Raw genomic sequence first — 15,120 nt, forward strand, 5'->3', positions numbered from 1 at the left:
TTCGCGGTCGCTCAGCCGGGCCCCTTCCAGCAGCGACTCGGGAGGCGGCAGTGGCGGCGGGGGCGTCCCGGGCCCCGGGCCCGAGCCCAGCTCCGAGCGAGGCCACGGCGGACACGGGAAACGGTGAGTGAGCCCAGCCTGGAAAGTTGGCCTGCTGCCCCAACCGCCCTGCCCTGACCCCTTCCGTCCCACGCTGCACCCTTTGCCTCCCGGAACCCCTTTCCCCTCACCCAATCCCTCTCCTCTCTGACCCCTCTTCCCCAAAACCTCCCTTCCCTGACCCCTCTCCCCTAATCCTTCCCCTCCCGGACTCCTCTATCCCTACCCAAGCCTCCCCTCCCAGACCCCTCTGCCCCTCAAGACCTCCCCCCTAGGCTTTTCTATTCCTCTAGATTCCCCTTGACCCACAAGTGCCCCCTAATCTCTCCTCTTCATGACCTCTCTCCCACGTTGACCCTCCTTCTCTCCCAGGCCCCCTCTGCCCCACCAAGTCCCTCCCTCCAAGACCCTTCTACCCCATAAAGCCCCCTGACCCCACTGACCCCTCTCTCCACCGCCAGCGCCCCTCTCCTTGCAGGGTCCCTCTCCCACCCCTGCTCTCTTCTCCCACTGAGCTGCCCCTCGTTATTGAGCCCCCTCAATGAGGAGCCCTCTCCCTTCCTCACCGACCCTCACTTACTTCCCTCCTCTCCTCATAGACCCCTACTCACCCCACAGAGCCCCTCACCGATCCCACCCTCCAACGCACCCCAGGAAATCTCCCAAAGCCCGCCTAGCTGATCCATCTCCCCCCTTGGGGTTCCTCCCCTCACTGCCGCCCCACCCCCAGGGCCAAGGAGCGGCCTGCACGCGCGCGCCCCGCCAGCCCCTCGCCGTCCCCGGGCGCGCACGGCCGTCATGGCGGCCCCGACGGGAAGAGCTCGTCGCGCAGCCCTGACGCCCACCCCCGCTCGTGGAGCTCCAGCCGCTCGCCCTCCAAGTCCCGCTCGCGCTCGGCGGAGAAGCGGACCCGCAGCCCCAGCCGCTCGCCCCGCTCGTCGTCGCCCAAGAAGGCTCCGGGCCGGTAAGTGCGCCCGCCCTGCCGCTCCCTGCGAGGCCTGGAGCGCGGGCAGGTGCTCCCCGTGGCCCATCGCTGTCACCCATCGCGGTCGCCCGCAGGGACAAGGATGCCGAGGGCCGCGCGAGGCACGCCGAGGCCGAGGCCGCGCGCACGCGGCGCCGCTCCCGCAGCTACTCGCCCATCCGCAAGCGGCGCCGGGACTCGCCCAGCTTCATGGAGCCTCGGCGCATCACCAGGTACCAGTGTTGCTCCGCGGTCAGGGGTCCTGGGGACCTGGGGGCAGGGCTTTTCGCCAGGCCTCCTGGACCTCCTGACACTGGAAGGAGGAGGGGAGAGGAGGGGTTTCCGCAGGGGTGGGGGCTGTAAAGGAGAAGGGGCAGGGTTTGCAGAAGCCCACGTGGCTGCAGGGCTCACTCAGGTGTCCAAGGAGGGGCGGGGGGTGGGGGAAGCTGTTGGTGTTGTGGGCCGCGGAATCCAAACCCACCCATCGCTGACACTCCAGCGGGATTTCAGAGGCGGTAAATCACACGGGAGGAGTTGCCATCTTACACACACACACACACACACACACACACACACCCTGCAGTAAATCCTGTGGGTGGAGTCCATCTTCCACAAACACATAAGTACAACTGATAAATTTGAACCTCTAGCCCGAGGGTTGGCAGGGCAGCTTTTCACCCCTAGGCCACCAGAGCTCCCTGTGGACTCTGGGAAAGAGCCCTCCGAAGGGAAGGGGCCCAGTGAGGGCCTGAAGGCACCTGGAGGCCACTGGGCTCCTGTCTGGTGAGGTACTGCAGACTTGAGTCCAACTCTGGAAGATTCCAGCCAGCTGATCTCGAGCCCCTCTTTTTCCCTGCGAGCAATGACGTCTCCTTTTCTCCTTCATCTCAAGGTCCAGCGTGCTGAGTGGCCTGTGGCCAGCCTGGGGGCCATCTGGACCCCCTCTCCACAGGCCTCAGGGAGATGCCCATGTGAGCTGACCTGGCTCTGTTCAGCTATCTCTTTAACTGCTCTCCTTTCTCTCACTAACATCACTGTTCCACTAGCCCCCCAAGAACTGGAGGAGGGGGCACAGCAGCCGGGCCTCTGGTGGTGGTAGTGGTGGTGTCAGATGCCAGAGAAAACATTCCTCCTCTTCCCCACTGGCTTGAGTAGGGCTGTGTCCAGGATGCATTGGTGTGGCAGATGCCATGATCTGAGCTGCTCTGCCGGGACCTGAGGCATCCACAGACATCCTTTCAGCTCTGACATGATAATAGCCAAGTCCTCCTCCTTAGTTCTCCTGCTGGAGACCACTAAGAAAGAGAGGACATTGCCTCCACTCCCTCAAGACCAACCACACCCCTGGCCCTGGCCTGGAGGTCCCAAGATGGTCAGGACCCCACGCCTTCCACCTGGTGCCCCTCTCGGCCTCTCCCAGGCTGCCTCCTCCTCCCACTAACCATTACCTCTTTTCTTCCTCAGAATTAACTCCACGTGATGGGGCATGGCTGCCCCCCTAACCAGTCTCTCTCTTTTTCTGGGTCACAGCCTCCTGGCTTCAAACTAACTCTGGGCTAGAGGGAGGTAGTGGACTGAAGAGTGAGGGCCAACAGGCTGGGCTGGGCCTTGGTCTCGGGCAGCAGTGGCCAGGTGTTTCCTCCTTGTTTCCATCCAGAGGCCTGGACAACCAATGACTTGATCTCATGAGAAACGGGGACACTCTCTGAGGAGCCACAGCAGAGTGTGTGACTGGCTCAGTGACCGAGGGCCCTGGGGGAGGAGGGCGCCGAGGCAGAAGAGGGTTCCACCAGACCTCCGGGCGTAGTCACAAACATTTCCATGCAAAGAATCCACTGCTCTGCTTGGTTGCCCGGCATTGGCCATGTTTTAATGGTATCGTTGAAAAGTATTCCTTGAGCACCTCCCCTGTGGCATGCAGACATTTGAAATGAACAGCATGGATTTGGCAACCACTCAATGGTTGCTGCATCCTCTCAAGGGGCTCTCAGTCCAGGATTTGGGGGAAACTGAGGCAGGGGAACTCTGGCCACTGCAGGGATGGGTCTCCTGGCCTTTGTGGCCCTGGACGCCCTGTCAATGCACTTTTCCCTCCTGGCAGTGCCCGCAAGCGCCCGATCCCGTACTACCGGCCCAGCCCCTCCTCCTCCTCCAGCTGCCTGAGCAGTGACTACTCCAGCCGGAGCCACAGCCACGGAAGCTACAGCAGCCGGAGCCGTGGGACTCGCAGCCGCAGCCGCAGCCCCTCCCGGACCCCCAGCCCCAGCTACCACAGCCGGAGCAGCTCAGAGAGTGGGGGCTTCTGAGCCCAGAGGGACTCAGCTTGGTGCCCCCTGTGCCAGGCTCCAAGACCCTGGGGGAGGTTACATTCACACTACTCAGAAGGCCCGGGGCCAGCACGTGGGCAGATGGGACCAAGGAAGGCCTTGAGGGTGGACCCCCTGTAGACACGGAGGAGCCAGATTCTGGTGCTTCTACAGTGTGCCCCCCACCTCCTACCCACCCCCTGGGTTCAGGGAACAAAGAGCCGAGTGAACATGGGGATTGCCTTGCCCCTCTTTCTGCTTGATGCCAGCTCACCAGGCTGGGCACTGTGGGGAAGGGCATGTGTCCTCGATGTGCTGGGTCACTTCCCCTCAGCTCTGCAGGCACAGGCCGGGGAGCCTCCACTGTCACCCCACAGGACGCCAGGCCCCTCTGTTACTGGGCAGATGGAGAGGTTGGTACAGAAAGAGGCATCCTCTCGGTGTACCACCATCCAGGCCCGAGAGCTGCTTCATCTGGGGCTGGCTGCGGGAGGACCCTCCCAAGGTGAGGGCTGGAAACTGAACCCTCCCTCTGCTCCCAAGCAAGGGATGCCCAGACAGCATAGGACCCAAGACCCATCCTGAGGGACGGAGTGGACCTACTTTCCCAAGCTGGACTCTCCCTAGCTCTCACCCTACGCCCTGGGCCAAGACCACACCAGCCAGGCCTTCTGCAGGACAAGGGGTGGGAGACACAGACCACAGCTGCACTTGACTTTGACGTCCAAGAGGGCTCGGGTCAGAAGGTGGAGGAGAGAAGAGGCAGATGGGGAGGACCTCACGGAGCAGGCTTGGGAAGGGGGTTGGGGGGGAAAGCCGGGCAATCTGATGACCAAGCAGACTGAGAGGAAGTGGGAGGGGAAAGGGGCAGGCCAGCATTGTCCTTGCTCCACCTGAGAGGAGGACAGCACATCAGGGACATGAGCCAGATGGTCACAAAGTTGCAAGCAAGGATAATGGGCACCACAGGGTCTGCTCAAGGGAGCGCCTTGTCCTCGGAGTCCGGCGGGGAGGCGATCAGCCCCCCTGAAGGAAGGGTTGGTTCTGGACCTCCGCCCAGCACAGCAGCTGGGAAGCTGTGGCCCCCAGTTGTCCTCTGCTGCCCCTGCCCCTTCCTCCTGGTACCCTCAGGGATCTCACAAAGTCTTCCTTGGCCCAAAGGGGCAGATGCCTAGGCTCCAGTGGGGGGAGGGGCTGGGGTCTCATCCGGGTTCGGTTCTGTTTCCCTCTCCTCCTCTCCGCAGTGCGGATACAAGCGGGACTCTAATAAAACTCTGCCCGGATGGCAGGTGGAGGGAGCAGTCTGTATGAATTTGGGGGTACCCTGGGGTCCTATCTTCTGATGAACAAGAGGGGCTTAGCTTCCCTGGTACCCATACTCCCTCCAAGGGAGCACCTCCCCATAGTGAACGTGAACAGGAAAACAGGGACCCATGAAGATCGTCTCATCTGGAAGGCAGTACGTTCCAAACACTGCACACCTGCGTGGCCCCCACTCCACCAGCCTAGCTTCAACAGTATGGGGTCCCCAGGAGGTGGAGGACCCTCATGAGATGAATTTAGAGCCATTAGGACTCAGCACTTGGGTGAATCCTGGGCCAGCTGAGCACTGCTATTTAAATATCTCAACAGGACTGAGATGATATTTAAGTGGCAGTGCTCACCGTAGAGTGAGTATGCTGGGAAGTGTTATGTTAAGGGGAGAACTATAGGCCTGACCCTGGTTAGCCACCAGCCAGTGTGGGGACTAAAAAGATGGAGTGCAGTGATGGATGGATTCTAACCTTGCTTTGAGTCAGCCACCCTTGAAGGACCCGGTGAAGGCTGAGGACCATTTCTTCGAAGAATGCCTGTGCTCCGTTTCTGACCTCACTCGGGGACTCGCAGGTTGAGCGCCTTCATGCATTCTACTGAGGGTGTGGCAGATGTGGCCGTGGCCATGGCCCTGGCCTGCGTGAGCCCTGACACAGGCCACGTCCCCAGTCCCTTCCACGTGGTCCTCAAGCCTGAGGCTGTGTCAGCACAGAAGCCTCCCCACTCCCAGTTCCTCTTCTCTCAAACTGAAAGGGGCACAGAGGTGACCTCTGACCCTTGGCCCCATTTCTGATCTGAGGAAGCTGTTCAAAGCAGGTGAACCCTTTAACTCTTAATTCACTTCCATAAAACCAGTTCTCAGGGAAGGGTTGGGGCGACAGGAAGAGCAGGCTTGGTGCTGCTCTGGGGACAGTGCGGACTTTAGAACACACCCTAACGCTGTCATAACAATTGGACATGCTCTGCCAGGCGCCGGTCCTGGGACTAGAAGCTGTGATGCCATCCCTACTTCTCTGCTGCCCTCCACTCCAAGCTCTCACTGGCTGGCCACCCACCTCCCTCTCAACTGACAGCCAGGCTGCCCAGACTGTGCCACTCCCCATCCTCCCTCCAGGCTCCGGGGCCAACAAGCCTCCCCCACTAGGATTCCCACAGCTACCATGTGCCAAGGGAAACTGTGGTGGGGATTGTGCTGCTAATTCCAAGGCCATGCCTGTCCAGCAGTTCAAATCCACCAGCGGCTCCACTGGAGAAAGTTGGGCAATCCCCCCTCGTGTAATGGAATAGCCTCAGAAACCCAGTGAAGGGTCGATTCTGACTGAGTGGCAACGAGAGAGACACGGTGTATCAAGCACAGTTCCTGGCTCTGAGGACCTCTGGGTCTTGTGGCCATGTCCACTAGCCTTGAGACCTTTCAAATGACCCCAGTTGGAGTTTGACATCCTCTACTCCACCATGTCATGTACTGTCAGTTGGAACTGACTCATAGCCGACCCGCCAGCGGGTTTGCAGAGGCTGTAAATCGCAAAGCAGGAGATTGTCTATCTTTCAGCCACAGATCAGCTGGAGGATTCGAACTATGTGCCTTTGAGTTGGCAGCACAACTTCTTACCGTTAAGCCACCAGGGTCCTACTCATATTGTTCTCGAGGAAGTGTGACCAAGGTGCTCCTTAGAAACAAAGATGGTGAAATTTCATCTCATACTTTGGCCGTGTTGTCAGGAAGGGCCAGTCCTTGAAAAGAGACATCATGCTGGGAAAGGTGGAAGGTCAGAGAAAGAGAGGGAGACTGTCAACCAGATGGACTGAAACCATGACGGCAACAAATGGCTTGTGCATCACAGACCATGAGGTCTTGCAGGGCAAGGTTCAGATTTGTTCATGGGATCGCTGAGTCATAGTCACAGTCAACACAACAGACCCTAACAGCTCCCCTCCCATTACTGCCCTGGAGCCCAGTCCAGCTGAGCCTGTGCCCAACGTCCTCCCCCAGAGCTTCAGGCAGCTCATTCAGGACTGCTGCCTCCCGGAGGACGTGCTGATCTGCACTGTAGCTGCCCCTCCTTCATGAAGATTCCGTCAGCTCTGGCTCTGCTCTGGTTTCTAGGGCTCTGAGCTTTCCCTTCCAATTACGGGCTTGTTGATATATCTCCCTCCTTGTAAGGCTGTGAACGCTAGAAACCTGGCCATATATTGTTGGTCTCTACGTCCTCAAAACAGGCACCTTTGCAGTGTGTGCCGAGTAAATGAAGGAGGGAAGGTTCAGGATCCTCCGGGCAGGATTGGGCCTAAGGTGAGGTGCAGTGGCAGCCAGAAGACATTAGAGGGAGACAGAGAGGCGGCGAAGGATGAGGCACAAACAGGGTTGGTCAGTGGAGAGGACCCTGGGGGGACAGTCCCTCCAGCCAGTTCCTTAACCTCAGTGCCCTCCCCAGCCATCTAGGGGAAAGACCCCTTCCACAGACCAGGGGTCCTAACTGAGCAACCCTGCTCCCTACCTTGGGAAAGTTGGAAAAAGGAAAATTACTGTGGTAGAAAAACAGGAAACTCGCTTACCTGCCGTGGAAGAGGGAGGGAGACTGGGGCACCGTCCTGGGATGTGGCCTGCCCCTGAGCCTACTCTAATTCTGGGGTGTAGTAGGTTCTTTCCTGGTCTGCCCATGAGATGGGGGTTAGTGAGGACCCCCCATCCTTCACCTCCTTATCCACGCAGCCTTGGGGAGGTTGCACAGGGCTTTCCTGTTCCATCTCCCTGGCAGTATTTTTCCATTTCTCCTAACAGTTTCTAACACTTTCCTGTACCCCTAACAGTTTCTAACACTTTCCTGTACCTTTAAACCTAGAAGAATAATGCAGGTGAATAATGCAGGGCCCTAGTTTGGGTGTCCGGGCTCTGAGCCAGTACTACCATTCCCTCCTGCTCTGGGAAGCCCCCTGGCCTCCTGCCTGTCTCTCTCAGCTTGGCCAGTATCCCAAAAAAATGACCTATCAGTGGAGGGACCCTGCTCTTTTCCAGGCCCCCCACCTGAGGGCTCTCAGGAGACCCCAGGCCTGGAGACACCCTTGCCTCAGGACTGCTTATCTCCATGGCCATCTGCCCACTTTCTAAGGCCCCAAATCCACTTTGGCACAGGAACTCTTTTCTTCTTTGGGTTTTGAGGGAACTTCTGCACTTCTGCACCCCCATTTTCCTTATCTTACCCTGATTTTAAGAGACGGTAGCCCCAAATCACACTTGGGCTCAACGAGGGTCTCCTCCTACTCCCTGACCTGGAAGGCTGAACCCAAGGAGGTCTGGTGGCGCAGTGCTTGGGGAGCACTGCTAATGGAGAGATTTGAATCCACCAGGCTCCTCAAGAGAAAGCTGGCACTCTGCTCCCGGGCTGGGTGGGTTCTGGCTCAATGCCTATGAGGGGTTTTGAACAAGAATGGGACAGTCCCCAGCTCAGGCCTGGCGAGTGGGTCCTCCTCCCCACCCATCAGCCTCTGCCTCCACTCACCACTGCACAGACCCTTCCTGCAGCATTAGCCTGCAGAGCAGGTATGCAGGGAGCCGGGGTAGGGAGGATCCCTGAGAAGGAACAGTTGACTCCTGGCTCTGGAAGGAATCTCACAGAACATCCAGTCCAATGGTCTCATTGTGCAGATGAAGAAAATGAGTCACGCAGCCAGCCACGGGCCAAGATCTCCACGCCAGAGACATCTCAGTACCCAAACTCCCAGGCTAGGTCGATTTATTTTTTTCTTTTCCACAGTGGGAGTCTAGTGGAGGTAGAAGGGGCTGGAGGATGGATCTCAAGCCCTCCCTCCTGGACCCTTACATCCCATAGTCCAAATGATTTCTGGATAAGCCACCAGCCACAGTTCTAGGCAGACCAGAGGTGGAGTTTTTAGAAATATACTCCCAGAGGGGTAATATCCAGAAGTTTCCAGAAAGATCCCCTGCCTGCCACCCCCCACAGAAGATTGCCCGCATTTTCAGTTCCTGGAAGGCCCTGTGGCTAGTGCAGTGGGCAGCTCTCATGCCTCTCCGGGGAGCTCCGGGAGCTAGAAGACTCTGGAGCTTTCTCTGTGGCTGAGCCAAAGAGGGAGGGGCTAGCTCCATCACCGCCAGTGAAGCCTGCCAAGGGCATGACCAGCGTGGCCACGGTCTCGGACCCAGACCAAGAGAGCTGAGCCAGTGCACACCACATTTGTAGCCAGCTCAGAGCCCCCAGACCAGACAGTATGCACTAGACAGGGGGTGGGTTGTGACCCACCCTGTGGCCTCGGAATCCCTCTTGGGGTGGAGTTGTCACCTGGACCACTAGAAAGACTAGTCCTGGCAGCTCAGTGTCCCAGGACGCTGAAGTCTCAAACTATCAAAGAACAAGTGGGCAGGTGGGGAGGGATGACTTCCTGAAAGAAGGGTGCCTGGTCAGGGCTGCAAGGGATCCCCAGAGAGCCTGACCCAATAAGGCCCACGTAGATGCAAACCTCCCTCTGCACCTTCCAGGCCTGCCTGGGAATTCTCCCGCCTGGGATGAGGGGTCACGAGGCTTGAGTTCCAGTTCTGGCCCACCCTTACCAGTTCTGTCACCTAGGAGTAATGCTGCCCCTCAGTGTTCTCATCTGAAAAATGGGAACTCTGATATAATACTTTGAAACCATAAAAGTGCATATGACTCTATTAAGTCCAAAATAAAAGGCCCTTTTTCCTTAATAACAAGAAGTCCTGGTGGCATAGTGTATAAGTCATTGGGCTGTTAACCAAAAGATCAGAGGTTCGACTCCATGGGCAGTCTCTTCCAGTTAAGATTTACAGCTTCAGAAACCCGGTGGAGGGTCACAGTGAGCTGAAAGCAACTCGATGACAGCGGGGTTCTCTTCCACAAGAACTCAGCAAATGCTAAGCATCCGCCCTTCACACATCACCGTACTGGAGACTCACCACCACCCTGAAGGGTGGGTGTACCACTCACCTAATTTTTCAGATGGGAACATGTGGGCTCTGAGAGATCACCAGAGCCCAGATTCAAGCCCAGTCCTGTCTGACCCTAAAACCCAGTTTCTCTCCCTCCACCCCCTCTCAGCCGGCCCCGTGCTGCCCAGGGCTGTCCATGTCCCTGCCCTGTGATAGACTGGATGGTATCAGAATAGAAGAGATGACCCAGCGATGGTGGATGTGAATCCTCAGCCCCCAGAGTGACCTGCTGGCGGCAGGGGGAGTGGGTTGCACAACTTCCTCCGGCGGAGGCAGCAAGGACGGACTCTCCACACCCTGGTTGTAGACAAGATGAAGGGCGCTGTGTGAACAAAGCCGGGCGCCCCCACCCAGCGTGGCTGGGCCTGGCAGGGCTGTACTTGAAAGCACCCTGCCCACACCTGACCACGCACTATGGGCGGGCCGCCCTGGGCTCCAGTCGGGGCTGAAGGGAGCAGGCAGGGTCCTGAGGGGTGGATGACCTCACCTTCACTTTATAGAGCTAGGGTTAGGTGGGGCAGGGCGTGCCAAGGGGTGACGGCCTGGATTCCTCAAGCTGAGACTCTTGGGGGGGGGGGCAGCTAGTAACTTCCAGCTGAAATCCATCCAACAAGAGGAATGAGAAAAAAGCAGGGGTTAGGAGTCCTGCCTGCCTGCACCCCGGGCCCTCCAGACCCCAGTGGCTCCACAGGCTTTTCAAAGGTGACCTCAGCTTCACCTCTAGGCCCAGTTCTGTTTTTTCCCTGAGAGGGGGCAGGTGAATAAGAAAAAGAGATGTTTGTGTGTCCCCACAAAGAGAAAACTAGTTTGGGGGCAGGCATGAATCTTGTCAACTGACTACTGCCAGTCCACGAAGATGGGCAGCTGGGGGGCTGGCTTCTAGGCCCTCAGGTACTCCTTAAGTGGCCTTGTGCGAGGGACTTTTTAGAAGTGGCAGGAACAGAGCTTCAGCCCCAGCGTAAGGGCAGCAAGCAGAGCAGGCCTGGGAGGACCCAAGGTCAGGAGCCCCATGAAGTAAGAAGCTTGGGTCCTTAGAGGCAAGGGATTAGCTGTGCTAGTGTTTCAGCGGGAACTCTGGTGGCCTAGTCCACAGAAGCCACACCCCTAATGTGGTTCAAGTGCCCCAGCCATTCTTCCGGAGGACGATGGACAGTCTCCTCACACTAGATTTACAGCCTCAGAAAAGCCAGTGGAGGGTCAACTATGAGTCAGTTCTGACTCAGAGCAATGAGTTTTGAGAGAGAGAGTTTCACCAGGGATACTGGGTAAGTCACTTCATGTCTGTGAACGTCTTTTTCTTCATCTAAAGAATGACGATAGGCCCTGAGAGGGGAGAAGGCAGACAGGAGAGAGACTGGAATGTTCGGGTTATAGCAAGAACAAACGGGCCACATACTCTCCCTAAGTTGAAAGCTGAGTGGGGCCTGGATCCTGTGGGTGGCCAGCTAGAGGGGTGGCCAAGGGGCTATCCTTGGGCCTCCAGCCACCTCGTTCGTCATTGTCATTCATGTCAACTTCGACCCCTGTGGGTCAGAGCAGAGCCATGCTCCTGAGGGTTTTCACAGGGGAGGTAACGAGGCTCTTCTTCTGAGGTTCCTCTGGGTGGACCTGAACCTGCAACCTTGAGGTTGACTGTGAAGTTTAACCATCTGCAGTGACCAGAGACACTCTCTCTACCAGCTCCAGCTCTTTATGCATACATAATTTGCACAAAAAAAAGGAACATCAGGATCATAATATGATAAAAGAGAAACGGAGGCTACCGAAAGGAGTAGCTCCGCCCCAAATCACACAGGTAAGTCAGTGATAAACCTCAATGGAGTCAAGATCGTGCAACTTCAGGTTTGCGGTCCAGTGGTCAATAAGGAAATCGGGGAGTAAGTTTCTCCGCCCTCTCAGGACCGCCAGATCTGGGGGTTTCAGAGCTGAGCCTGCTCAGGGCAAGGGAGGATGTCACCCCTGCTACCTCATCTGCCACAGAGCTGGGTGTGGAGCCAACAAAGGCATGTCTGCACGCTCTTTCCCTCTTTTCCTTTCCAAACAACTCATAAGAACAGTGTTAGCAATTATCATGTCCCAGGCCCTGGGCTACAGTCTTTACATGCACCAGGGCACTGAAGCCTTCCACTACCCCAGTGGTGTAAGCGTTATGGTGACATCACCTCTGCTTTCTAGGTTGGGGAAACTGAGGCACGGAGTCTGGCTGGGACGAGTAGATACAATGAAGGGCGGAAACACACACACACACACACACACACACACACACACACACACACACACACGTTCCAATCCCGGCCCTGTCACTCTGGGAAAGTATAAACCAGTCTCTCTCTTAGCTCGTCCTCCTTAACAAAAGGGTTGGACCAGCGTTCAGGCCAGGGAGTGTCCAGCAGTGGGCCCAGGGCCAGGACTGGTGCGCCAGCCCGTTTGTTTTCTTTCACGAGAGAAGGTTCCAGATAAGGCCAGGGCATTCCCCGCCCCCGTGGGAGGAATGCAAGGGGAGGGGCAGCCTCCAGCTGGTCATTGCCATTAATAGAGACCTGAGACACCGCCTGCTAAAAATACCCGGCTGGGGCCCCATAAAAGCGCCGGCCCGGCTCCGTGCGCCCCACACTTCTCGGACTTCTCCGAACTCACTCGCCAAACCCTCTCGGACTTCTCCAAACTCACTGGCCAAGCAGCATGACCGAGCGCCGCGTGCCCTTCTCTCTCCTGCGCAGCTCCAGCTGGGACCCCTTCCGCGACTGGTACCCCGCCCACAGCCGCCTCTTCGACCAGGCCTTCGGGATGCCCCGGCTGCCCGAGGAGTGGGCGCAGTGGTTCGGCCACAGCGGCTGGCCCGGCTACGTGCGGCCGCTGCCCGGGGCCGCGGTGGAGGGCCCCGCGTCCGTGGCCGTGGCCGCGCCCGCCTACAGCCGCGCGCTCAGCCGGCAGCTCAGCAGTGGCATCTCCGAGATCCGCCAGACCCCCGACCGCTGGCGCGTGTCCCTGGACGTCAACCACTTTGCCCCCGAGGAGCTGACCGTCAAGACCAAGGAGGGCGTGGTGGAGATCACGGGTGAGTGGCCTGGGAGCCTGCAGGGCGAGAGAGTCAGTGGGGCGACGGCGGGGACCCCGCTTTCCGCCAGTCCGGGGAGAGTTGAGTGGGATGGAAGGGGGGGCACAGGGACTGTGGGGTCCAAAAGTTGGAGGTCAGCCAAGGACCAGGAGCTGGGCAGCTGCTTGAGTCTGTTTCTCATTCAACTCCCCGGGAGCGGGCGCGCAGCTCTCCAATCTCTATGTAAGGAAGAAAAACTTCCAGCCGCATTCCCAGCACAATGAGGACTTCCTGAGTCTCGCCCACCCCTGCGCACTCTCCCCGCCCTGGCCAGCTCCCTGCGGGAGGCTGCGCCTGCACAGGGCCCAAAGATCCAAAAGAATTTTCCAAGAGTCTCTGAGAAGCTGGCCCCCTAGTCCCTTCTGTCCATCAGCATCTGCCCTGACCCCTACCCCCACCTCCTGCCGCCCCAGAGCAGGTGCAGGCCTCTGGGCAGCGTGGGACACTGCCCCTGACTGTCCCTTCTTTGTCACAGGCAAGCACGAAGAGAGACAGGACGAGCATGGCTACATCTCCCGCTGCTTCACCCGGAAGTACACGTGAGTCCTGGCACCAGCCTGGGGAGGTGGGAGGTGGAGGAGGGGAGGGTGGGGAAAGTTGGGGGGCCTCTAGGGAGGTGCAGTGCCTACCACATGTAACTCTTGCTCCTCTCTCTCTGCATACCCAGGCTGCCCCCTGGTGTGGACCCCACCCTGGTGTCCTCTTCCCTGTCCCCTGAGGGCACACTCACTGTGGAGGCCCCCATTCCCAAGCCGGCCACCCAGTCTGCAGAGATCACCATCCCTGTCACCTTCGAGTCCCGGGCCCAGCTCGGAGGCCCAGAAGCTGGCAAGGCCGAGCAGCCTGGAGCCAAGTGAAGGTCTCAGAGCTGCTGCCCACACACTGGACCTCCAGTCGCCATCACTGAACATCCCTGCCCCCTAATCTTGAATGCTCTTTTGATACGGTTACCTTCAGTTTTTCTCAAATAAAGTTGGAAGCAACTGCCTGGCTTTGCCTCAGACTCAGTGCTTGTAGAAGTTTGAGGGGGGTGGGGAGGGCTAATAGGCTAATAGGCAATCACACATTCATCAGATTTGCTGGAGGAGCCACGCCCAACTCAGGCGCTGGGAATACAATGTATGTGTACAATGGCTGTGCCCTGTCATCACCTCGCATGACTATTAAGAAATGCTGCAACCTGGCAATTAAACCATCAAATGCCAGGGGTGGAACAGAGGAACCTGGAGGGCAGCTGATGCTGGCTTTCAAACTCAGGCACACAGACCCCTAGCCTGGGTCCAGGGAAGGTGGACGAAGCAGGAGCAGGGCCGGCAAGCATCCTGAGAGCTCCTTGTTCCCTGGACACCATTGTCCACCAGAGGTGGGCGTGGCCTTGCCGGTGTGGCAACCCCAGGGTAACTTGCTGAAGGGGTAGTGGACTCTTTTCTCTGCCACCAGATATCATGACCCAAGATAGGTTTTGAGGGGCCTGAGACAGAAAGCAAGCTGGGGCTTTCAGAATCCCCTAGCAAGCTGGGGCTTTCAGAATCCTCTTCTCCAGCTCCGAGTGTCTGTGACCCAATATTGCCTCTGCCCACACAAACCTTTGTGAGAAGACACTCCCACATTCCTCATGAAGCCCAGAGCCCAACTTTCCCAGGGTCCCTGAGAAAAGTAGACACCCACACCCCTGTACACCCCTCCCAGCTTCTCCCTGTCCCTGCTCCCTGCTGCACTCCGTGGTGATGCCCACGTGTGGCTGGGTGTGCACTAGCAGAGCAGGTGCCAGCCCGCAGGGGCCTGGCTGGACCTGGAGGGCAGCCAGCAGAGAAATAAACACGTAGAGACAAGAACTGTGCTGGTACAGCCAGCAGCATGGGACTGGGCCTGCCAGCCAGGGCGCGCTGTCCAGTCTCCCCACCCTCCACCCACCAGCACCTGAGCCCATTTCCTGATCTCCAAAGCCCTAAACCTACCACACAAAGAGACGCACACATAAAAACACCCCACACACACATACATGCAACCGACAATAAAATAACACCTTTAGTACTTTAGGCAGAAAGACTCTGATAACTAATGGAGATAATGATAGCCCAGGTGGCTTTAGTGGTAAGCTGTGCTGTAAACCCAAAGGTATGCAGTTTGAACCCACCAGCTGCTACGTGGGGAAAAGAATGGACAAGATTAAACTGCCTCTGAAAACGCACTGGAGGGTCAGTTCACACTTGACAGTACACAAGAACAATGTAAGACTAGAGAAATCTGGTGACCTGGGGGTAAGGCTTTCTACTCCCAACTCAAAGCCACCAGCTGTTCCATGGAAGAAAGACAGACAAGACCCTCCTGTGCAGTTTAATGCCTCTGAAAACTTATGTAACAACAGTGGAAGAAT

General features: G+C 57.8%; 2 protein-coding genes across 2 annotated transcripts in view; both read left to right on the forward strand.

Moving 5' to 3' along the window:
• The window catches only part of LOC102845174 (serine/arginine repetitive matrix protein 3-like), a 38,280-nt gene extending 34,911 nt beyond the window's left edge, over positions 1-3,369 (forward strand). Inside the window, exons 12-15 of the mRNA XM_006889794.1 lie at positions 2-123; positions 830-1,063; positions 1,159-1,296; positions 3,165-3,369. Coding sequence (XP_006889856.1) covers positions 2-123; positions 830-1,063; positions 1,159-1,296; positions 3,165-3,369 — 699 coding nt within the window. The remainder of the gene's footprint in view (position 1; positions 124-829; positions 1,064-1,158; positions 1,297-3,164) is intronic.
• An 8,959-nt stretch (positions 3,370-12,328) lies between these two features.
• HSPB1 (heat shock 27kDa protein 1) lies at positions 12,329-13,600 on the forward strand. Its single transcript, XM_006889696.1, has 3 exons — positions 12,329-12,704; positions 13,219-13,282; positions 13,411-13,600. The coding sequence occupies exons 1-3, from the start codon at positions 12,329-12,331 to the stop codon at positions 13,598-13,600; spliced, it is 630 nt and encodes a 209-aa protein (XP_006889758.1).
• Positions 13,601-15,120: the final 1,520 nt, after the last annotated feature.

The sequence above is a fragment of the Elephantulus edwardii genome, unplaced genomic scaffold (genome assembly GCF_000299155.1).
Source record: "Elephantulus edwardii isolate Elephantulus edwardi_28Jun2011 unplaced genomic scaffold, EleEdw1.0 scaffold00080, whole genome shotgun sequence".
NCBI classification, from domain to species: domain Eukaryota; kingdom Metazoa; phylum Chordata; class Mammalia; order Macroscelidea; family Macroscelididae; genus Elephantulus; species Elephantulus edwardii.